This window comes from Maniola hyperantus, chromosome 9 (assembly GCF_902806685.2).
Source record: "Maniola hyperantus chromosome 9, iAphHyp1.2, whole genome shotgun sequence".
Classification (NCBI taxonomy): domain Eukaryota; kingdom Metazoa; phylum Arthropoda; class Insecta; order Lepidoptera; family Nymphalidae; genus Maniola; species Maniola hyperantus.
The window spans coordinates 12313223-12338838 of record NC_048544.1 but is presented as its reverse complement, the minus strand read 5'-3'; the positions used below and the strand labels follow the sequence as shown (position 1 = coordinate 12338838).

The 25616-nt window shown below is 35.7% G+C and overlaps 2 protein-coding genes and 1 long non-coding RNA gene across 10 annotated transcripts in view; 2 read left to right on the top strand and 1 right to left on the bottom strand.

The window, feature by feature from the left end:
- LOC117985036 (optomotor-blind protein-like) overlaps positions 1–25616 on the top strand; it is a 189749-nt gene that overhangs the window by 18886 nt on the left and 145247 nt on the right. The window lies entirely within an intron of this gene.
- On the top strand, positions 4570–11396 carry LOC138402820 (myb/SANT-like DNA-binding domain-containing protein 3). 2 transcript variants are annotated; one of them, XM_069501107.1, is made up of 8 exons: positions 4570–4899; positions 5007–5232; positions 5328–5471; positions 5784–5855; positions 5936–5983; positions 6125–6187; positions 10177–10224; positions 10297–11396. In XM_069501107.1, exons 1-8 carry the CDS (start codon positions 4880–4882, stop codon positions 10582–10584), a joined length of 909 nt encoding a protein of 302 aa, XP_069357208.1. In that variant the 5' UTR covers positions 4570–4879; the 3' UTR covers positions 10585–11396. The 2 variants fall into 2 exon arrangements, with proteins under 2 accessions (XP_069357208.1, XP_069357207.1); XM_069501106.1 differs by having other exon boundaries at positions 4570–5232.
- Positions 6579–10094, bottom strand: LOC138402821 (uncharacterized). The gene is made up of 2 exons (XR_011237164.1): positions 9662–10094; positions 6579–8893 (listed from the first exon to the last, which is right to left on the bottom strand). It is a non-coding gene; the product is annotated as an uncharacterized lncRNA (long non-coding RNA).

Below are 25616 nucleotides of genomic sequence, written 5' to 3'. Positions count from 1 at the left end.
TAATGCATACATTTTGAGATCTCATTCGCCATTTTAGCTCTAGGTATGTGTCAACTGTCATATGTCATGTGTATGGTTCGTAAAATCGTACTTTTGACATCACATTTGACACGTACGTATAGAGATAAAATGGCGAGTGAGATCTCAAAATGTATGATGCACTAATAGCGATTTTGGCGTCCTTGCCCAAAATAGAAAAGCAGACGAGACGAACTGACTCCTAGAACTCATATTAATTGCAAATTTAAAGGAAGCAGAATGAACAATGCTAATAAGCAATGTGAATTCTCGTTGCGTACGCAGAGTTCGATACAGTTTCGTTGGCCGAAATCTCGTACAGCGAGGCGTCGATTGACGATCGTCGGCGATCGTGATCCGAATAAATCGGACAACAATCGCGCCGACCCGGACATACAGTCAGCTGTCATGTTATTCTTTTAGCACACTGGGTAGAACTCCGCTTCAACGCTGACACAGCGACGAAAGAGTAACAAAAATTAGAAACTAGGTAAACTTTAATTCGGGTACTTGATATTTCGAGTTGAAATACGTTGAAATCTACAATAACATAGTAAATTAAGTATTTTTTGAACTATTATGTATATTATGTAGGTATGTATAAGATCGGATTTGCACACCACACAATTATTTTCCACTTGTTTAGCTGTGTATAATAATACCTATGTTAGGTACTGTGTTTTGCTGCAAAAAACTTTATAGTACCTACTATCACCTATCTACTACTCTAATCAATGTTATTTAAACATCTTTACTGTTCCTAAGCTAAGTACGAAGATTGTTTAGTCTGTGAGAATTTTATGGGACGAATTTTGAACGTACTTTTGATCATGATATTGAGTACAACCCTTTAACACCTTTTTTTTTGTTCCGGGGATCATGCTTTTACGCATCATCCCCGGAAGCAACGCAGTTGACCACGTTTCTTCCGGGGAGGTATGTGAATCGTTTTCTAACTTCAAAAGAGCATAGCATACGTCGAAAATGTCCGTCGACGAACTCAACGACGAAATCGTCTTAGAGAATAACAATTCAGAATCTGGGAATAATGAGCTAGCGTTAAATCCGTAAAATTAGCAGTAAGCCTTGCCAGTTTAATGGGTTAATGTAAATTCTGGGTACGTACTGTGATGTACCTATTACATTTTAACTTTAAACTTAGTTTTTTTGGTTGTTGTCTTCATTTGTATGTATTTCCTGGATCACGTTTCTTTTTATTGCGTTTTTATTTTTCATTTACTTATAAACATTGTTAAACGTCTAGGAGCTACGATAAAATCACACTTAGGTAGGTAGGTACACTACGTAGATGAAACGGTAAGTTTTTAACCGACTTCAAAAAAAGGAGGAGGTTCTCAAATCGTCGGAATCTTTTTAGCAACTAATATAACTAATTACCTGTACGTCTGATATTATTATGAAATATAAATTTTCTAATAAAATTAAAATCTATTCTACTTAGTTATAAAAATTCTGTTAGGTAAATACTAATATGCAATTTCAAAAAATTATTCCACCCTACGTCTACTCTTTTTAAATTTTACTGTCTTACTTTCAGATAGGTAATAACTTTTGTTTATTCAGTTACAACTTAGCCCTTGATTGCGACTGAAACGGGCTAACTTGGAAGATGCATGGCAGTTTCTATTAAACCCATACATACCCCTTTGATTACTACAAGTAACCTCCTAGTCCTTTTTTACCTACCTATAGTATTTATTACCTATTTCATTTTACAAATAAAGTCTATCTCTAGTCTATAAAACATACAGAAAAATTTATCACAAAAAAAAAAAAAAATTTACAAAAAATATACTCCGTCCAAATGGTCATTTGTGGGCATTGTGCCCAAAACACTGGCGCTATTACCTCGCTGATTATTTATAAATTATAAAATTCCAAACCTGTGCGGGAAATCAAATCCGAGACCTCCTACTACCTAATAAGATCACAGCGCTTCGCCAGGGAGGTCGTCGAAATATAAAATTTATTATCGTCGAAATATAATCCATACTAATTTTATAAATGTGAAAGTGTGTCTGTCTGTCTGTCTGTCTGCTAGCTTTTCAAGGCTCAACCGTTCAACCGATTTTGATGAAATTTGGTACAGAGTTATCTTATATCCCGGGGAAGGACATATGCTTCTTTTTATCCCGGAAAATGTAAGAGTTCCCACGGGATTTTAAAAACCTAAATCTACGCAGACGAAGTCGCGGGCATTATCTAGTAAAAACATAAAATTATTATTTCTTCTTATATGGCACTTTCAGATGTTTGATCAGTTGTGAATGTGATGCATTCAAATTCTTCTTCTTCTTTGTCGTATCACTCTTGGCAGAGCGGTCGTGGTCATCACGAAGCAACGTCTTTGAGGGCAGATGTTATACGCCTCACGAGCATACGCCATTTCTCCCTGCTGGCCGACAGCCTGGTACACTCGTGCAAAGGGCCGCCCACAGCAGACTTAATTCAAATTCAAATTGCATTAGTTATTAAGTAGGTAATTACGTCATAAACTTAATAACATTTCACCGCGAAATGACTTCCTTTACGCGTAGTAATTAGATACGCACAATGTATTCGACACGGCTGTAGTTTCCAAAAATTTGAGACAGTTTGATATTTAATTTTATAAAACATAAATTGGTGTAAATCTGACGACCGTAATGGGTAAGTAGGTGATCGAGACAACAATGTATTTAGTCTAGACCACTAGACAGATTGATTTTAAAAAGAATGAATTGGGAACATCAAGAGGACTTTGATCCTGATATTTTTTGTTACCTACTTGTTGGCAGGTATAGTACGCGACAGGTCGAGATGGCAATCTGGGCATGAGGCGGGGGGAGGACCGCACCGCACCGCACTGGGTTAACGCAGGGGCTGTGCGGGGCGGCCCCACCCCGATTGCCGTCTCGACCTGTCACGTACTATGGATAATGTCGCATGGATTTAGGTAGGTATCTGTTGATACTGACTTTTACTGTTGAATTAAGAGATGGACCATTTCACTATTAGCATAATAACGACATGTGTGAAAAGCCTACCTCTCTCTTTTCGGATAAATTGAGTAAATATCACTTGCTTAGATAACGGCGAAGGGAAACATCGTGAGGAGACGTGAGAAAACATCGCGTGCCTGAGAGTTCCCTATAATACTCTCAAAGGTATGTTAAGCCTGCCAATACAAAATCGGCCAGCGTGGAGGACTATGTCCAAACCCCTTCTGAAAGGAGACCCGTGCTCATTCTGAAAGGAGACCCATGCTCAAAAGTGGGCCGGACTGAATACTGCATACGAATAGAGTTTAAATCTAACAATCGATAAATATTGTACAATCGAATAACTTTTATTCGAATGTTATTTGTGAAGACGATTATAATCGAATATCGATTGATCAATTATTGTTCGATTCATTTGAATGTTTTATTGCAACAATCGCCCATCGCTATCCATGCAATCCATTCACATGCATCCATCGATGATAATTGTAATAATAGGTATTTAGCGTTATAATAAAACTCAAGGAGATTAAAGCTGGAGTAGGTACCTACCTCAAGAAAGCGTTCTAGGACCTGTCCTATATCACCTGTACACGTGTGATCTTGCACAACCCGATCATAGTTTCTACTATTGCAACTTTTGCCGATGATGATATCATAGCTGTGGGTAATATACTTATTAGCTTCACTCATGGGCTAGATTGTAATCTTAGTAAAGTACGTACTGCTACTGCCAGCACTTTACGATCAAAATAATAAATTATTTATTGAGTTTATAAAGTTTTTGTTGTAATGTTGTCAGAAAACAAATCGTCGGACATCGCGTGCGTTTAAGCGATACTAATAATCGTAATTGCCGCCATTTTGCAAGTGCCGATTGTGTGTTCCATTTCAGTTTATATTTATAATACAGTATAGGTAATTAATATAGTTCATTGTCACGTTGCATTGCTTGATGTCAGGTTCGATTCCAAAAACGTTCAATTGTTGGTAATATCTCTAAGTATTATATTATCTCTTCCACGATACTACACTCTACACACAATTACAGCTAAGTTAACCTACGTGTACAAGTTACACCATATTCTAACAAACTTTTGTTTTGTTTTTGGGTCACAAAAACTATAATCGGCTAATTTTCACTATCGAGCCCCGGTAGCGCGTAACACGCAAGCTCTATTAGCTGTTTAGGGATCCGTTGTCAAACTTTAAAATTAAATTTATCTTTCTATCAATCATTTATACCACAGTATTATTTTTCTTGAAGAAAAAGTGTATTTAAAAGTTTATGAAGTCTGCGGATGCGCACTTGGTCAGCTTGGTGGACTATGGCCTATTCAGTTCTTATTCTCAGAGGATATTACCTGTGCTCAATAGTGAATGGGTTGTGATAAGGGCGATGATTTATATCCAATTTGATCAACCCAATCGAGATTATCTAAAAAATTAGACATGAACCATTTCACAGATAGCATGTGAAAAATCACATGCAAAACCTTTTCATATTGAGTAGGTAGCACTTGCTACCTACCTTACTTAACTTAGGGCCGGTTGTTTCAAACCATTAGTCTTCGTAACTTACATTCGTTAAAATTTAACAGATACAGACGAACTTTAACATCTGTTAATTTTGGAGCGTTGCTTCATTGTAAAAAAAACAGTTCGTCATTGTTATTCGGGTTGCCTGTAAGCGAAAGGCTAGTTTGGCCATTTGTCTTGTGGGGAATATTTTTAGTAGTAGCAACATTGATGAAAACAATGTCATTCGAGCATTCTGTCACCGATTCTGTCAAGTTTGACAACTTTGATAAGGGTTATTTAATTCGCGGTATTTATTAATTTTTGTGTTTTTCGAAAGAATGGAGACTTTTTCACCAAAGTAAGTTATTATTTGGTATTACCTATATTGCATCAATATGTACAAAGTATATTTCATTGAGAGATAGTTGAAAGTGACATGAATTTACGTGACTCAATTACTTTCAGAGAACGTTCATTAAACTTTTCAAAAGAAGAGAAGGCGCGGTTCAAGAACTTGATAGATAAATACCAAGCTGTATTGTTCAACAAAAAAACAGATAATTGTAACAATGTGCAAAAAAAGAAGGCATGGAACGCCATACATGCCGAGTTTAATGCCCTGTCAGAGAACCCACGAACCCTTAAACAGCTCCAAGCTAAATTTGATAATATGAAGCGGAATGCTCGTAAAGTATGTTGTCTTAAACCTGTCGTGAGCAAGACAAGATCAGACATTTTATATTGTAGGTACTTTATAGCATATTTACTTTATGTATTGATTTTTAGGATGCAAGCAAACAGAGGCAAGAGAGGTTTAAAACAGGGGGTGGTCCGCCTCCACCTCCTGCTGATGCAGACACAGACTGGTTAAGGTCAGTTATGCCAGTATCAATGGATGGGCTGGCTAGCACAGTTGATGATGATTCTCAAGTAAGGAAATTCTATTTCACTGCTCTTTTATAAAAACTTATAATCCTTACTAACACTATAAATACCTGATGTTGTATGTGTTTATTTCTCTTTTCACTGCTCATTTGCAAGATTGATTTTGACTATTTTCACTTTAGAGATAGCTTACATCACAGAAAATAAGATAAGTACTTTTATCTGGGCAAAACTAGAGATATTAGAAACCTAGAAGCAGTGAAAAATGATGCAGGCAAAAATTAATTCTTATAAAATTATAGATACTGGTGTATAAAGGATACTAAAATATAATTTGTTTGTATTTACTATTTACAGATTGGTGTCCAAAAAACTGAAGATATACCTGAAGTTTCAGTATTAAATAAGACAGGTGAAAACATGCAGAAAGTAAGTCTTATTTCAAATATAAGTATTTATTTATTACAACTTAAAGTATTTTTTCTAAAACTTTCTATTTTTATTTTTAGGTAGAGATAGAGATTGCAAGCAAAAATAATATTACTGACCAAAAAGAGGTACCTATGTATAAATTTATATAATGCTATATGCCTATATATTATGTTAAGTTACTAACATTTTATTAAAATTTCATAGTAGCTGACTTTAAGAAAATTCTGTCTATGTTTACAATAGTATAGTTATGATTTTGATTTCAGATTAGCATTCAAGACATGTCAAACATGCCAATAGTCATTGAAACTGATGACTACTTACAAGAAGTGAGGCGTGTAGTTGCAAAACCCGCTAAAATACTTTTTTTAACTCCCCTTTTACACTTGAAAAAAACTTGTAACGCTTTCTGACTAAACAAACGCAATCCTGTTAGGTATTAAAATTATCGTTGGAGGATCGGAAAACAGGATATAATAAATCTATAGGCAATATTATCTTTTTTTTTAAGTTATCGGCGAAAGTAAATTCATTGTAGAGGAATTTGAAACTCACTCATAGTTATAGAGGCTTATGACATTTACAGATGACATTTAAGGGGGTTTTGCAAGGAACATTATTGAGAGCTACTATAACGTTTGGATAGTGTTATGCAATAAATTTTAGTATGAAAACTTGAAAATTATAATTAGCCAACAGGAAAATAATAAAACACATCAATATTATTGTTGAGGAGTTTATTACATAGAAAAAAAAAAACAAAAATTCTATAAATTCAAAACACGTGTTATAATGCATACATTTTCAAAATGTATGAAATTAAACAGAGTACACCGTTAAGCATATTATACAAACGAAAATTTATGTAAATCCTATTTTTATATTATAAATGTGAAAGTTTGTGAGGCTGTATGGATGGATGGATGTTTGTTACTCTTTAACGCAACAACGCATGAACCGTTTTGGCTGAAATTTGGCACAGAGATAGATTATAGTTTGGGAATACAGACAGGCTTTTTATCCTGAGAATTACAGAGTTCCCGCGGGAATTAAAAAACCTTAATCCATGCGTACGAAATCGCGGGCATCCTCTAGTGATAAATAAAAAAGCATGGATTTGACTCGCTCCAGCAATGCACGGGGCTGCAATTATTTAAACAGTATGGCATAATATTAGTGTAAACTAAACATTTGAAAAGAGCAACTGCCAAGTTTCTTGCTGGTTCTCCTCGGTAGAAACGGCATTTTGAACCAGTGGTAAATTATTATGACGATTCAAAAGCACTTGTAAAAGTTTCTACACATACGAACTTATCTCTTCAAATCCGCCCTCACACAAGTCACACGCGTCTACGGAATCATCATTGTCCTCGATCCGATTGTCTAGAAACAGCTGAGTCTGCGCTCTTTCTTGGATTTTTTTATAAAATTCTAAGCTTTCTACTTCTTGCCAGTTGTTGCCAAAGTGGGTCGACAAGAGTTTGACGACATCTTGTAGCTTCGATTGCTTGGGCACGATTTTGTGGGGTTGAATCAGTACAGGTTGTATATTTATAATTTTTTTATTTTTCTTTGTAATTATTTTTTTTTCGTTTAGTTCACTGTTATAATTTACTTCTCCCTGTACTAAAATATTGTTTGTTTTTGTCCGGGTCAAAAAAAAGCGCTTGCTTTTCATGAAAGGAAAATGCCAGCTGCTTGTGGGTTTTATAACTGACTCATATCCCTTTTTCCAGTCGTACACTGCAATATCTGCAAGACCTGTGCATGTTGCGTTTTCCTCCAATACTGAAACGTATTCTAAAGGCGAAACTATCACCTCCTTACCCTTAAGGGTTTTTTCTATTTTTGCAAATACCCGGTCAGGAGGAATAAACGAGTGGCCAACGACAGGGAATACTAATTCCACTTTTTTAACATGTCTTGGAGCCTCCGTGTAAAGCCACTTTCCGAGCATAGCAACCATACCTGTGTTTTTATTCTGACCAGAACACCCATCAGATATAATTCTCAAAATTGTTATTCGTTCATCAAAACTCAGTTTCTGTAAGAAATGGTAGACTGCGCTTATAATTTCGTTACTTCCCTTGGCATGCGTTGTTTCATCCCAATAGTACGAGTGTACATTTTGTTTAGTTAGTTTTGCTTTCGAATTCCCCAAAACTATGGCAAAATGATAAAAGCTGAATTGCCGGCTATAATATGCTGACTGGTCAGGTAATTTCGGCAAGGCCTGATTTTTTTGACAGTCGAATGTAATAGTTTGAATGTGCTCACTGTCATTTTGGAGAATTTTGTAAAATGCTTTAAATTTTAGACGGTGAATCCTTTTCTCAATCATTAACTCGTTTCTTTTAGATGTTTCGGGTTCCGATTTTAAACGTTCATCTATTGCGATACAAGTCGAGCACACATCTGTTCTAGGGGACCCAAAACCAATATTGTACTGCGTGTTAAATATCTTTCTGAAAAAACTTTGCTTAACATGGAGCGCTGGTTCACGAGCCTGGTTGTAAAGGCGCCACATTTTTCGAATGTTTAACTCCGGAGAAAGATACAGTCTGTGAATATTTTTCGATCGGCAATAGTGGCTTTCCTGTCCTTTAAATGATTCTATAAACCACTGTACCGAATATTTTTTTGCTTCAAACTTTACACTATTTCGGTCACCACCTCTATTTTCTGTTGGCATCGAACCACCACTCTCATAGAATCGATTCAGGACACCTTGAATACGGTCTTTTTTAATTAAAAGTGCTGCTGTAAATGTTTTTTGACACACAGGAATATTTTTTCCATCCTTTCCGAGAATAGTGTATTTTATTGCTTTTTTCCTTTTACTGTTAGCTTTGCCAGCTTTAGCTTTAGTTACAGAGCAATATTTTAACAAAAAGTTATCTTGCGATAATTTGTTTGAGCATCGATAAAAATTTTTGTGAAACTTTCGGATATCTTGACAAGTTAGTTGACTGCAACGAAATGCCTTTTGATCATGATTGCACTTTGGAAATTGAGGTAATCCAGTGGGCTTGTACCTAGAAAAAACATATAATCTCTAATTAATTCTCAAAACAAAAGAGTTGGACTCAAACACGAAGGGTTCCGTACTATCGTACAAGAAATATCACTTTTTAATTTTTTTTATTTTCATGGCGGCCATTTTTAAACTTTTATTATTTGTTATTATAGAGGCAATAGAAATATACACTCTGTAAAATTTTAAACTCTCTACCTATGATGGTTCACGAGATACAGCCCGCTGACAGACAGACAGACAGACGGACGGACGGACGATTTAGATTTTATAAGTAGGTACACATTATAGGTAGGTAACTAGGTACATAAGCAAAACGATTAACAAGCTCATTATTCATTCAGAAAAATATAGAAACAACTAGCTTCTGCTCGCGGCTTCACCCGCGTGAATTTTGGTTTTGTAAAAATCCCGCAGGGACCTTGGATTTTTATGGGATAAAAGATAACCTGTGTGTTAATCTAGTTTATAGCCTATCTTCATTCCAAATTTCAGCTAAATGAGTTCAGAGTTGTGAAGAAGTAACAATCATACACACACATACATACAAGCTTTCACCTTCATATTAATTAGGTACCTATTGAAGGCGAAAGTTTAGTGATTATGATTAAATAAGCTGTTATTCAAAAATCGAGCTATCTATAATATACAGCAAATATCAAATCTGTTCAGCGTGTAACTCCCGGCCACTTTATTGTTTCTTGCAGCGCTTTGCATAACACCATTTTTTGAACAAAATAATATAGAATCAGGTCAACTTTTTACTCACCGTTTATCACGAGCCACTTCACGTTTCCACAAAGCTTTATTGATAGGACGTTTCCGTGAGTGTTTAGGGTCACATTTTGTCACTAACTGCATCATTTCATCCATTTTATGTTTTTAAATTCAATAAAACTCGATTACACTTTTTCACTACTCAACACAAATCGCCATACTGTTTGTCAGGTCACGTGGTGCGTACCAAGCTCTGTGATTGGTCGATTCTGTTTTAGAGGAGTTTGAAATTCACCCATGTCATTATAGCGGATTTTGTTACCAAGCATGAAGTTAAAGTTATAATTTAGTGCTGTTATAGTGGGATTTGCTCGGAAATGAGTTATTCACCTAATAGAGATTTGAGAAACCTATCAGGAGAAATCAAAAAGTCGATTTCTATATAAAATCGTTTTAGCGGGTTTTGCAATTACACTTCTCAAGTATGTATTAACTTTAACTGTAATATATAATATTATTTTTTATTCCAATATATTATTCTATAATGTTGCTATATTTTATTTTTAGATAGAGGCAACGAAAGAAAACTGCGATGTTGGAAATATCCAAAAAGATGTATGTAATTTGATGTACTTATGTAATATTGTACATATTGTATTGTGATTAAAATCAATATTTTTGGTTTAGGTGTTCAACACTAAATCACCAGCCTGCCTCCTTCGCACTCCGGTGTCAAAAAATTTAAAAGTACCGAAGCAACGCAGGCTTTCACATCCTAGTGGAAGCATGGAGTGTCAAGTTACAGTTGAGAGATTGGAATTGTTTAAAAACTGTAGAAGATACGAAAAGGAGATATTTGACCTACGAATGAACGTTTTGAATGAGAAAAAGAAGCAGGACGAAACTATTTTTAAATTGCAAGAAAGAAAATTACTTTTAGAAATTTCTTTATTAGAAAGAAATTTAGAAAAGTAATTTTTAATCTAAATACCTATATAAAAGGAAAAGGTGACTGACTGACTGATTGACTTTTTTTTTTAAATTTATAGACTAGCGCTTGTCTGCAATCAGACCTGGTGGCAAGTGATGATGCAGCCCAAGATGGAGCACGCTTACCTAGAAGATGTCTATTCACTCTTGACTTGAAGGTACTCGTATTATAATGGGAGGGTAAAACTGATGCTGGAAGGGTGTTCCAAATCTTAGCGGTTTGAATCAGAAATGAGGTAAATCGCTTCATATGTATCCGTGGAATTTCGACTACGTAGGTACAGGTGCAGACCTTGGCGATGCCTTGCAATACGACAGTAGAAAGGTGAAGGATTTTAAAAACCTAAACCCACGCGGTCGAAGTTGCGGGTATCAGCTAGTATATTGCTATCCATGCTGAAAAGGATAGTACTAGATTTTCCCTTTAGGTATTTGTGCTATAAGACATTGCTATTCCTCCTTTTCCCTCTATTGCTGATCCTAGGTTTATGGAAAGTACCCTAGTTTTGATTCCGGGGCCATGACAAACAGATAGACAATGAAGTGATTCTATAATAAGAAAAGAAAGTAAAATGATAAAACAAAACAATTTGTTTGTGTTTAATTAAGTATTTAATTAAGTAAAAATTATTGTGTTTACTTTAGTTTTAATTTAAAAATGTTTTTTTTTTATATTTCAGTAGTTAAAATGAATATTGTAAGTACCTAATAAGGCTTAAGTGTAATTCAGTTAATAAATGCTTATTATTTTTGTCAAATTGGTTATTTGTCCACCAAAAGAATGCAATTAGTAAGATACCTATATACTAAAAATACTGAATGTTAGTATAGGTCCATGATATTAGTCCATCACCATATTTCACATCCATAGGTAAAGTTATAACCTGCAAAATAAGATATAATGTATAATTATATAATTCACAAAATATAATTCACAATTTTTTTATTTTTGAAGTTAATAATAATCATATTATAAACGTACCTTGCAAAATAATTATTAATTAAACGATCTCTATTATTGAGTTCAGAGGAAACAGAGTTTTCTGTTTCTGTTGGCAATGAAGGGACCTCCTGGCCTAAATTTATGAAATCTGTAGGCTGCCTAACATTATATGACCTACAAATATTATGCAAGACGGCAGTTGCAACGATAATTGCCTGGATATTTTCAATTTTGCATTTTATTTTTGCCCCGACTATAGGAAATCTTCGTTTCCACACCCCAAATAGTCTTTCGACCGTATTACGTGATCTTATATGGCTCTCATTGTAAAGCTTTTCAGCTTCTGTTTGGGGATCTGCCAGAGGTGTAAGCAGGTATGGTTTTAAAGCATAACCCGAATCTCCGAGAAGCCACAGCCCATTGAACTCCCCGGACTCAATTCTATATTTAATATTGGAACTATTGAATATATGGCTATCATGTGCGGATCCTGGCCATCTTGCAACTATATTCCTTATACATAACTCCGCATCTCCAATGACTTGAACATTAAAGGAGAATACGCCCTTCCTGTTTCTAAAGTCTTCAGCATTATCACCACCTAAATTGAATAAATTTTATATTAGGTAGGTAATTAAAGTCAATGGAAAGGTATGAATTTTTAAAATAGTATATAAGTAATGAAAATGTAGAGAACATGAAAGGCAGGTATGAGTACCATGTTACTAACCTGGAGATAAAATATTTATGTGGGTGCAATCAATGGCACCTATCACTTTCGGAAAGCTGGCTATGTTGTAAAACTTTGTAACAACGTTTTGCATTTCTTGTTCAGTCCTTGGCATATATATGTACTGGGGGCGTAATTTTGCAATAGCAAGTGTTACTCTATGTATTATTCTACACACTGTCGTTTTATGAAGTCCAGCCATATCACCAACACATCTCATAAAAGATCCTGAGGCATAATATTGGAGGGTAACAAGGACCTGATCTATTGGTTTTACTGCGCGATTTCTGAAACAATGTTAAAATGTAGTAGATAGGTACCTTAGGTAGGTAGGTTATATCGTGATTTGAAAGGAATAAAGAAATTACAAGCTGGTAGGTAAGTACCTACCCATACAATACAATAGAATAGGTTAGAATAGGTTGGTTAGGTATAAGTTTACAAAAATTAACTTACTTCTCCGTATCTCTTTTTATATCACTTTCTATTAAATTCGTTATGAATATTGCAACTTCCTTCGAAACCCGGAATCTATCTATAAATTCATCTTCTTCGAATAATTCATAATTGAAAATTCGCTTTTTAAAAACTTTTTGCTTTCTTAGTACTTCTCTTTCATTTTCGAAAAAACTACCATTGAAAGTATTGAACAAATTTGATTCCATACTTCATAAATTAATAGAAAATAAGCCGCTTGTATGAAGTACAGTACGAAGTTACGAACTGATTTGACGATCACCAATGGCTCCAGCACTGGTTAACGTAAACGTAACTTTTTAACGATCGTTAGCGCAAGCAAATGGTGAAGCAACGCTTTTTTTGATTAACGTTCGTTAGCGCCATATTTAAATGTTACGTGTCCGTCAAAATTGGTTGAAACAACCGGCCCTTAGCCTGGTAGTAAAATGACGAAGCAAAATCTCACAAACTTAAATATCGCGCGCGCATGGTCATCGACCCGAGCTAAGATTCCTACTAAAGAGTGTGCGAGCGAGAATACTTGTATTGCTACGTATTAGAATTTAGAAAGAGAAAAACGTCTAGTTAAGTTAATGTAGCAAACATTGTTAATGGGAAAATTCACTTTTCGTCTAAAATCACTGCGAAGGAAAAAATCACCAAATGAAAATGATCATAAAGTAGCTTTAATACCCATCTTTATCTAAAATCTTTTGCTTGTAGCCTTACGAATTACTAAGGTAGGTACTGAACCTATCGAGTTTCACACAGAATCTTGGCTGTTTTTTTCCGGTTTTTCTCACACCCTACTTGACATTCAAGTCGACCGTCTTGTCGCCTGACGTGGAATGATTAGGCCAATTTACGAGAATCGGTCCCGGGGTTTTTTGGACAACGCAAAACCACCTGTGAAATATTAGCGCTATTGGTCGTATTCAGGTTAATTCGTAGTTAAATTAATATAGCAAACGATGATGCGCAAATTCACTTTTTGTGACAAATCACCTGGGAAATCACTTTTTTTTTTTTTCATTATTGTTGAGTGCCAATTAGCTACTCAATTATATTACGATCTAGCCTAATGTATGACTAATAAGTAATTTTATTTTAACCTAAACTTATAAATTATCTTATATACTAAGAAATTGTCCACTGACGCATCTTAGTCTTTCTTGATTTGAGATATGACACTTTGTTCACGTGTTCTTTCAGCACTTACACTATGTACACTATCACTAATCACTATACACTAACTCAAAAGGTTTGGTCCTTTTTAGTCTTCTCACAGTCTCCGTTACGTCAAGCAGCTGGATTGCTTCAACGTTAACCTGTGAAATCACTGCGAAGGAAAAAATCACCAAATGAAAATGATCATAAAGTAGCAATAATGCCCAACTTTATCTCAAACCTTTTGCTTGTAGCGTTACGAATTTCTATAGGTAGGTAGGTACTGAACCTATCGAGTTTCACACAGAATCTTGCCTGTTTTTTCCCAGTTTTTCTCACACCCTACTTGACATTCAAGTCGACCGTCTTGTCGCCTTACGTGGAATGATTAGGCCAATTTACGAGAATCGGTGCCGGGGGTTTTTGGACAAATTAGCTGTAAATGCGTCTCAAGGACTGCGTCTTGCGATGAATGGTTTAATTGTTTTTATTTGTTGGTTATTTATTGTTTTTGAATAAGCTTCCGTGTGCTCTTAGTAGTTCTGTGATCTTTTTGTTTAATTGACTTCTATATGGAAGGAGTAGATTTCCAGTACCGACAGGTCGCTGTGGGTCGGTAGGTACTGCTTTATGTTATCTCGTACCTATTGCCTGTCTCTATGTGAGAGCTCATAAGATAATATGGGGCCACAGACCACCACCTATACATGCTTGCTTGCATGCTTCTGCGATAAAAACTTAACTAACTGTAATGGTTTTAATTTGCAAATTATGAAATTTTAATTTGTAATACTAAGTAGGTAGGTAGGTACAATTAATTGGATAATTCAAAACAAACACTGTTATTTCATAGTTTTAAGTTTTCACTTCTGACGCCAGTTTTTTTTAATTACAGGTCAAGACTGCATTTCAAATGCAGTAAATAGGTACCTTATTTGGTCACTGAATTTCAAATACGTGCACCACAAACCACATCACCACAAAAATATTTTTTTTAGTAGAGAACCCAAGAGAACCTCAACATCTATTTTTAAAATCGGTGGAAAAGTTCTTATGCAGTAGATAATATAAATTTGCTGCAAATATTATTTTTACCTAAACACTAGTGATTGCCATCGGTAATGGCTGTAATTAAAAATATCGATAACATAAACTGCGTGGTCTTTAAGTCAATTTCCCGAGCCGCCATGTCACCGCACGGCTACCAAAAACTCGGAGCTGTAACTCATAAGTTCATGTCGCGACGCATTCTTCTTTGCTCGGCTCGAATCCCGATTCTTTATACAGGATGCTCATAAAGTTAATGTTATATTTTATTTTATTTTTCCTTTCTGGCCAACTTATAACTTTTTTTCTAGAGCAACTTCCTCGTGGCTTAGTTAACTATTTCTACCCATATTATAAATGCGAAATTAACTCTACTATATTATAATCTACATTAGCTTAAAACCTAAAATGATAGAGGTGAATAACAGATAAATGAATCAACAAAATTCGTTCTTCTAGTATATCAGCTAGTGTACCATTACAGAAACAACAACTTAAATAAAAAATAGCATCCTGTACAATAAAAGCTGGGTCCGTGGCGCCGTCTGTAAATTCCCTACCGGCCGCGATGCCGCGATAGGAAGCCTATATGTATTATGTATAACAAATGGGAGACATCCAAAATAAAGCAAAGCCCTCTTGGCCCTGAATTCGTGGGCCCACTCCACGTGGATGCATTCCCGACGTTTTGTATCGCCGCCATCTTTTTTCTTATATTGGCGCGCGACAAAAATCGTACCGTATCGATTTGATTTTTCGCTACACTAACCAAATGCTAAACTTAAATGACTCGGCTGAAATAACGCTGTCTTTATTATCAGCAGGGAACTTTGTGAACGGGCCGGCACTGTTATCAGATTACTTTCAATTTAATTTAGGTTTTGGTACAACAAAATTAGCATCAATATAGTCCGATAAAATTTGCAGACTGGATAAATAGAGATATTGATTCTGATCACAACTAAATATCGGAGTGTTTGCTTCTTTTTCTTATTAATGTAATATGAAAATAACAGACTCAGTTTGATAGTTTTAAATTTAATTAAAACTATCAAACTTCTTGACCGGTGCCAGTCTCGAACATAGTGTTTAATGTAAGGTAGCACTAAAATTTGGACTCAAGCCTAAATTCATTTTCCGTTCTTTTTTGGTAAATATAAACAGATGCAGTTAATCTAAAATTACTTTAGAGAAAAACATTTCTTCTAATTTCTAATCCATTTTCGACATCGATTATCTAAAAGTCACGTCTGTAAATTCACATCACTAGCGTTAATAAGAAAACGGATCACGTATATGGAGCGGTACTCGAATGTGTATCACCGTATTTTGGCTAATTGTTTACTTTCACTTGTAATTAAATTGCCTAAACAATTAATCCCATTAAATTGAATTGCTGAGAAACTATTTGATTCAATTCTGGAAGTTTCATTGACATTCTTGAACTGTTAATTTGTATGCATATTAGGGCACATCCCTGTATACTGAATAGTATTATTTGCATTTGCTCGTAAACTAGGTTTTACTTCACCGTTATTATAACTATAAAGCAGACTTTTACTACCCTTGGGCAGTAAAACATTACCGCACAGTTATTAATTAACATACAAAGCGGTGCGGGAAAATTCATATTCGCACTAGTGCGGGAATTTAATGGCTGCCACACGAAACAGCTATTTTAGAGCTGCCGGCTCAATCGAGGTGTCATAGTATCTATCAAGTACCTAGTTAGTTAGAATCTCAGAATATTAAAAAATCTGTTTCTTGCATGAACTCATATTCAAAAATTCGACGCACATTTGTTATTACCCGACTGCGGCGTAGCCCAATGTGTTTGACCTGCATATGTGTATGTCCATTCCTATGTCCGCTTGTAACTACTGAACGGCTCAACCGATTTTGATAAATGATACGTCATTAGATTCGTCTTGATGCCGCGAGTGTCACCACGAAGCTAAAATTCTTTAAATAATCAAAATGCCGGATTTTAAGCGATTTAATATGTGGGCTGAAAAAAAATCTTATCAGTTAATTAATGTTATAATATTTTGTAAGTTAAGTTAAGTACATAAATATTTCTTTCAATAAAATTCCAATTTGAAGTTACTGGTGTTATGATCAAAATGAATTGACACGCAGGTTTGTTCTTACGTTTAAAAAGAAGTGAAAAGCTCAAATATCGGCGCATTGACATTAACTTAGCAATTCCACAGACTATATTATAAAATACCTTTGAATAACTTGATCGAAGTGATATGATAATATATGTCATACAGTTTTTCAGATACTGAACGTCGTGCGTTTGGCAATTTAGGGTTGTCTCATGTTGAGTCAACATTCCTTGATAAGTCGATTTTTTCAGTGAAATAACACATGTCATATTAATTGTTATTTACTGTTGCGGTAGATATTATAAATTGACGCGGCAGTTTTTGGTCTTGAAATTAGTGAAAACAGCAATTTTTACAACTGTCTGTGTAATCAAGTAGCAATTCCACTGAGCAGAATAATCCATAATTCATTAATTTTATTAATAGTTCAGTAATTTTCAAAATTACTATCTCTATGTGTGTTTGTATGTTTGTTACGCTTTTACAGCTCAAATCATGAAACCGATCTTGATGAAAGCTACAGAAATTGCTTTGGTAGTACCATTCATGAGACGATCGGAGTTATCTTGGAATATCAGTGAGTTCTCATGGGGTTTTTAAAAACTTTGATTCACGCCAAGTCGCAAGCAATAGCTAATATCAAATATAAAGCTCAGGGTGTACATTGTAAAATACACATGTCATAAACTTTTTCAGGTACCTACTTAGCGTCATCTGTCATACATAACTTGGCGATTTAGGGTTGTCCCTGCATTCCTTGCTGTGTCAACATTTTTTAATGAAACTAGTCGAACGATTTGAATAATTATTCGTTCGTTATCGCGAAATCTATTTCACAAGTAACGAGTAACAGCTAGTATAAAATATCACGATATTATGAAACCACCTGTAAAAGACACATGTCATACAGTTTTTCAGATACTTAACGTCATGTGTCCATATCTATACCTACTCAATTTAGGGTTGTCCCTGCATTCCTTGATGTGTCGACGTTTTTTAATGAAACGAGTCGAACGATTTGAATAATTATTCGTTCGTTATTGCGACATCTATTTCACAAGTAACGAGTAACAGCTAGTATAAAATATCAAGTTTTCAGATACTTAACGTCATGTGTCTATATCTATACCTACTCAATGTAGGGTTGTCCCTGCATTCCTTGATGTGCTTACGTTTTTTAATGAAACGAGTCGAACGATTTGAATAATTATTCATTCGTTATTGCTACATCTATTTCACAAGTTACGAGTAACAGCTAGTATAAAATATCACGATATTATGAAACCACCTGTAAAAGACACATGTCATACAGTTTTTCAGATACTTAACGTCATGTGTCCATATCTATACCTACTCAATTTAGGGTTGTCCCTGCATTCCTTGATGTGTCGACGTTTTTTAATGAAACGAGTCGAACGATTTGAATAATTATTCGTTCGTTATTGCGACATCTATTTCACAAGTAACGAGTAACAGCTAGTATAAAATATCACGTTTTCAGATACTTAACGTCATGTGTCTATATCTATACCTACTCAATTTAGGGTTGTCCCTGCATTCCTTGATGTGTCCACGTTTTTTAATGAAACGAGTCGAACGATTTGAATAATTATTCATTCGTTATTGCTACATCTATTTCACAAGTTACGAGTAACAGCTAGTATAAAATATCACGATATTCTGAAACCACCTGTAAAAGACACATGTCATACAGTTTTTCAGATACTTAACGTCATGTGTCCATATCTATACCTACTCAATTTAGGGTTGTCCCTGCATTCCTTGATGTGTCGACGTTTTGTAATGAAACGAGTCGAACGATTTTAATAATTATTCGTTCGTTATTGCGACATCTATTTCACAAGTAACGAGTAACAGCTAGTATAAAATATCACGTTTTCAGATACTTAACGTCATGTGTCTATATCTATACCTATGCAATTTAGGGTTGTCCCTGCATTCCTTGATGTGTCGACGTTTTTTAATGAAACGAGTCGAATGATTTGAATAATTATTCGTTCGTTATCGCGACATCTATTTCTGGGTCGATCGGCGGAGCGACAGGCGACATGACAGCGACAGCATGTCCCTGTCGAGTTTTTCTCGCGATTAATCGACACTTGCCCGATGCCACCGACACGACGCGGGACTTTTGATGCGACCCGCGTTTTAAAGGGTTTTTTATTATTATTTCGATCTTATGACCGATGACAGGGTATTTTATGGATGGCGTTTGAGATGGGAATAATGAACTGTTTAGTTAAACAAATGTTTTTAAATAATGACCTTAAAGGCTTAAGTTTTTTGTGTTAAATTAAATGTTAGCGACAGAGAAACATTTCCAGAAGACTTTGAAAGTTACATACCTATACCTAATACCTACCTAAGCAAATACCAAGCTGTATAAGTCCCGCAAATTGCTATTGCGCTGGAACCATGTCTCATTATTCATTAACATCGAAATGACGTCATTTTGACGTCAGCCGAAATAAAAATATACCTACCATCAGACGTCACTAAAATGGCGGCCACGTGCATTAGCAATTTGCGGGACTTATAACTAACAATTAGAGCAGTGATAGGCTAGTGGTAAGGATGTCCGCCTCCTAATCGGAGATATGGGGTTCGAGGTGTAAAAAATCTTACGTCAATGTTTAAAAATTAGACTTTATACTTTTGTAAGGGTGGTAAATTGGGCGGAATAGAAATATACCCGGATACGGAATAATCTACCACCTTACAAAGATTAGAGGAAAAAAAAAATAATTTTAATTTACTTTACTTGATCTATCTACCTAGTAAAGAATAGAAGCTAGCCGTCGACTCCCTTGTAATGCATATGAGGTGTTATAAATGAAATTTGCTAGATGTTAGGCAAAATTGTTTTTAATGTAACTTTTACCGGGGTCGCTTAATACAGAATGATGGCTAATAATGCTTAGTTATTCTAGCTTAATGCCAAGACTTAATTTAGATACATTAGAATGACTTAGGTAGATAGTACATAAGATCTATGTTTTAAATTTAAGATGCCATTGGCATGGAATAGACAATGACACAGTAAAATTCATAAAATTGTTTCAAAATAAAAGCTCAGTAGTAAAGACAGGGTTCTTACTGTACACATACACTAAGAAGGTTCACTAAACTGTTCCAGGATACAAACATTTGCTTACTTGTAGGTGCGAAGACTGCAATGTAGCTGGACGGCATCGGCCAAGATCCCAAAACTCGATTTAACTTGATTCTTCACAACCGAAATGTTTCATTACAAAGATTTTCACCAAGTCTTATCCATAGAAATTAAGTTGCCAACGTGAATGTGCAAAAGAAATAAATACGAAAACCGAAAACTAAAAACGGAAACGCAAACGGAAAACGGAAACCCTGCAACAAAGAAAAACAAGATTATAATTTGTGCTGTGTGAAAATTTCGACACGTGGAATTTTCCCGATCAAACACAACTCACCTATTGAACTCCTGGCCACCAATGGTTTTCAGGAGTCCCCACAACCCATTATCCTCATTTATTTGGGAAGGTAAAATAACTGGAACTGAAAGGGAAAATCATGAAATTAGGATTTTCTCTAACCAAACCGCCATTTTGTCGAATCCACATTACTTGATTTTTCACTCACCATAATTGATGAAACATTGAAATACGTTAGGATGATTAAATTTATAACTATTGTATTTTCCCAGGCGAAGCCATGGGCGAAAAAGAGTGAGATTTTCCTGGAACGAAAAAAATTCGTCTTCACATGTTGACTCCAGAAAAATTCTAAATCTCACCAATCGGTGTTGCCTGACGCAACCCGAGTGTGGCCGCTCTCATTTAGTTTGATCATGAAGCCAATTCATTTTTGAATATTTGCGGAACCTAAGGATATATTATAAGAACCGTTTTGTTAATGACTTAACAATAAACAAATGATATTATGGTTTTATTTAATTATTTTGTTTTATTTTTACGACAATTGACAACGAAGCAAACGCCATCTATTGTGGCTCGAATGAACTCTGAACATCGACCCACGCGTAGTTCTGCACCTTGATGCTAGGTGGCACCAACATACTTTGAACAAAATAGATTTTAATTAAAAGCGAAACGCTAATTAGTAGTTCAAAATTTACAACGTCACAATACTTCCCCTCCTACGAAAAGGTTCAACAGGTTGAACCACGCTGCCCTCAGCGTCATCCAACAACTACTAACAATTTGCCTGAAACAAACAAACAAAAAAAAAACACAGAAGTTACGCGTGAACGCACATCTACTACTAACAAGGAAAATTGTCTAACAAAATAAATATACTGAAAACAGTGTAAGGTTTTATACATTATACTTAACTACACAACCCTAACTTCTAAAAAGAATATATACAAAAAAACTTCATGGTGTCTAAGACACTTGAGTGGAAACATCTTGGCATCATTCTTCAGCTGACTGATAGAATGCGTCTAGGCCTACGGTGGTTCACTCTTTTAAACTACCATCTTAATATTTGTTACTCAACAAATACGGAAAAACTGGTTGTGAACGGGTCCATCTGATATGGCAACCGTTCTCTATCCCATTCGGAAAAATAAAACCGAATCAAAATCGGAATATGAGAAAAAAAAAACGAAATAACTCTCCTAGAAAATAGATCTCGGAACAGAATCGGAAAAATAACAGAAATGATCCATTATCTAGAAGGAAAACGAAAACAAAACACAAAACCCCCCCTTTTCGTTATCCCCAAAGTACGATATTTGCATTTTTACTTTCTCAACCGGTTGGTCTACCACAAGCATTCCAATCATCACATATTCATCCCTACATACATCCACTACATTCCTCCTCAACTGAACCATGGTAATGTAACTGTTAACTCAGAACATCACTACACTCATACAAATTCCTAATTGAATATTGATAACTTAAATATTCAAACAGTTTAGACCAAACTAAGTAATGGCAAATATCTACTTCTTAATATCCTTAATATGCCAAGTGCCTATTGGGTGGTTGTCAGCTACTCTAACTAGTTCATAAACCAAAGGTGACAAAACCTTGACAACCCTGCACTTTTCATACTTAGGTGCCAGCTTAGCTGTGAAAAATTTGTAGCGTCGCTTTGTGGATAGGTCTTTTTCCACACTATATCCCCAACAGAATAGCTTGCAGACCTACGCCTTAAGTTGTAATGCGTTGCATACTCTGCATGAGCCTGAAACAAATTTCTCCTAACCTGACCAAATATGTCCTCCAAAGATCCAAACTTTCCTGCGTATTCCTCCCTTGGAATTCCGGCCTCGTACTCCTTATCCGTGTCCTTATAGAAGGAACCATTTAAAACCGGTTCTCTAGCGTGGACAAGGAAGAACGGGGAGAATCCAGTGGATTCATTAACCGCACTGTTTATGGCGAACTGGACCTTGTACAGGTTTTCGTCCCAGGACCTGTGGTTATCTTTCACAAAAGCGGCTACAGCAGTCATAACAACCTTATTGTACCTCTCAACAAGGTTAACTTGCGGAGTGTACAGTGGTGTGTAGTGTAATTTCGGAATATTATAACGCTTAATGAGATTACGGAATTCAGATCCTGTAAATTGGGACCCATTGTCCACAATCACAGTCTCTGGAACACTATGGTTCAAAAATACAAAATTCTCTAGCGCTTTAACAACAGCGGCACCTGTGGCACGCCGTAACGGAAACAACATTGTATATTTCGAAAAACAACACGTCACCACAAAAAGAAATGTAAATCCTGATTTAGACCTAGGCAAAGGTCCGACTAAATCAGCCGAAATGACCTGAAAAGGTCTCTCGCAGACTTTAGGCTTCCCTAGCAGACCTGGAGTGGCTGATGTCGTGTGTTTATACGCAGAGCAAGTATCACAATTCTTAACGTACTCAACCACGTCCTTATACATACCACGCCAAAAATATCTGAGGGATAATCTGCGATGAGTTTTGAACACACCAAAATGACCTGCAGTTGCATCTGCATGGTTTTGTTGCATAATTCTAAGGATGTCGTTCTTGTGGACTACCTCTTTCCAGTCGAACTCACTGAGAAGCTGGTATTTACATTTACTGTAACGATATAGTTTATCGTTCAAAATACAAAAATTCGGAAAATTTGCTGGATTGATTTTACAGCCATTAAATGTTTTGTCATACCAGTCATCTACCAAAACTTGTTGACTAGAGTTATCATTACGATCACCAACTACATCTACGTGTATGAGTCTCGACAAGGTATCCGGAACTACATTATCACAACCCTTCCTATGTTCGATAACAAAATTATACTGTGATAATCTACAACCCCATCTGGCGAGACGTCCTGAGGGATTTTGTAAATTTAAGAACCACTTTAGGGATGCATGGTCTGTGATAATTGTGACTGGCTTGGAACCAAAATAAGCCTGAAATTTCTCCACTGCAAAAATCACAGCTAGAGCCTCGCGTTCCGTCGCGCTGTAATTCCTTTCGTTTTTATTTAGGCTCCTACTGACATACGCAATGGGATGATCGCAACCATCGGTTTCTTGCGTTAGCATACCGCCAACACCATATGCAGAAGCATCACAATGTATTTTGAATGGTTTTTCAAAATTCGGTACCGCAAGAACAGGTGCGGTTACCAACGCATTCTTCAATGTATTAAATGCTACCTCTGCCTGTTCGCTCCACTCAAATTTAGGTGCGTTCTTTCCTTTACTCGTTAGTCTATTGAGTGGTGCAGCGATGGTTGAAAAATTCCTAATAAAGCGCCTGTACCAAGAACAAGTGCCTAGGAAAATCTTTACCTCCTGTGCAGTTTTTGGGGTCGGAAAGTTCAAAACTGCGGCAACTTTTCCAGGATCTGTGCGTAAACCAAATTCATCCACTATATACCCTAAATATTTCAAAGAGTTTCTAAAAAAATTACATTTTTCAAAATTTATGGATAGTTGAGCCATTTTTAGTTTATCCAGAACTCTGTTTAGTAAAATTAAATGGGTTTCGAAATCAGCAGAACAAATAACAATATCATCTATATAACAAAATACTATTCCATTTTCAATATCACTACAAAAATTTTGATTAAATAACTGGTCCATTAACCTCTGCTGTCGTGCTGGTGCACCGCATAGGCCAAACGGCATGACTTTAAATTTGAATAACCCTCTACCAGGAACTGTAAAACTGGTTTTTTCCTGAGAGTCGTTAGCTAACGGAATTTGCCAGAAACTTGAACTTAAATCAATCGATGATAAAAACCTTGCCTCTTTCAAGCTATCTAGAATTTGTGGAATGTACGGTATTGAGTATGAATCCCCCTTTGTCACTGAATTTAATTTCCTGCAATCTAGGCAAAATCTCCAGTCTCCATTTGCCTTTTTCACTAAAATTGCTGGGTTATTCCAAGGGCTTTCACTCGGAGTAACTACGTCCATTTCCAGCATCCTATCTAACTCTTTACTTAAAGCTTCCTTCTTTTCGGGAGAAAGTGGATATTGTTTTATTTTTATTGGCAAGGCATCACCGGTGTCAATAACATGTTCAATTAATTTTGTTCTACCCAATCCAATTTTCTCTGAAGAAATATCTAAAAATTTATTTACTACAGACTGGGCTAATTCTTTCTGTTGAGATGATAAGTTTTCAAAAGAAGTGATGGTATGAATTTGTTTATTATCAATCGCACAAATATTGTAAAATTGAGAAGGTGCCTTAATTAATTCTAATTATCAAAAATGCCAGGGGCTAACTGAAATGTTTTCCAAAAGTCACAGCCAAAAATAACATCCGCTATTATAGAGGGTACTACAAAAAATTTTATTATGTGAGTTACGGAATTATAAGTAATCGGAATAAACATATAACCCATGCAATCAAGTTTATCTCCATTTGCCACTGAAAATGTGGTATCAATACTGCTATGCAGTTTATAACCGAATCTCAAAAAAACCTTGTGCGCCTGGTTACCCAAAATTGACGCGCAAGCACCGGAATCTAGTAAACCTGTAATCTCAAAACCGTCAACAAAAACCTTTAAATGTGGCCTAAGTCTCGTTTATCCACTGAATACAGAACTGTGTCAGGTAAAAGGGATGTTTTGTTGTTAATGACCAAGTTCTTTACTTGTGTCTCTGCACAGTTCTTACTAATTAGTTTTTTGAATTTTTGTCCGGAGCGGGTTTACTAATCGCCTTTTTACTACAACTTGGACATGTCTTTACTGTAAAGTTCTGACGTCCACACGAAAAACATCTAATAAATTTCGGAACTGTCCTGCAAAATTTAAAGGAATGGTTACCCTTGCCGCACTTGTAACATAGTTGTTTATTTGTTTTCGAAAAATCAGTGCCTTTACTTGTATCAACCTTAGGTGCAGGTGTGACTGAAAGTGTGTTTATCTGTTTTGTCACTTGTTTGTAAGCAAACTCTGAACTTAAAGTTGCCTTACTGTTAGTAGGCTCAGAAAATAAGGCGGAACGCTGCCTCGCAGCCTCTAGTTTGCGACACTTTTCCTTCAACATTGCGACAGACTTAATGTCAACAAGAGCTAATTGTTCT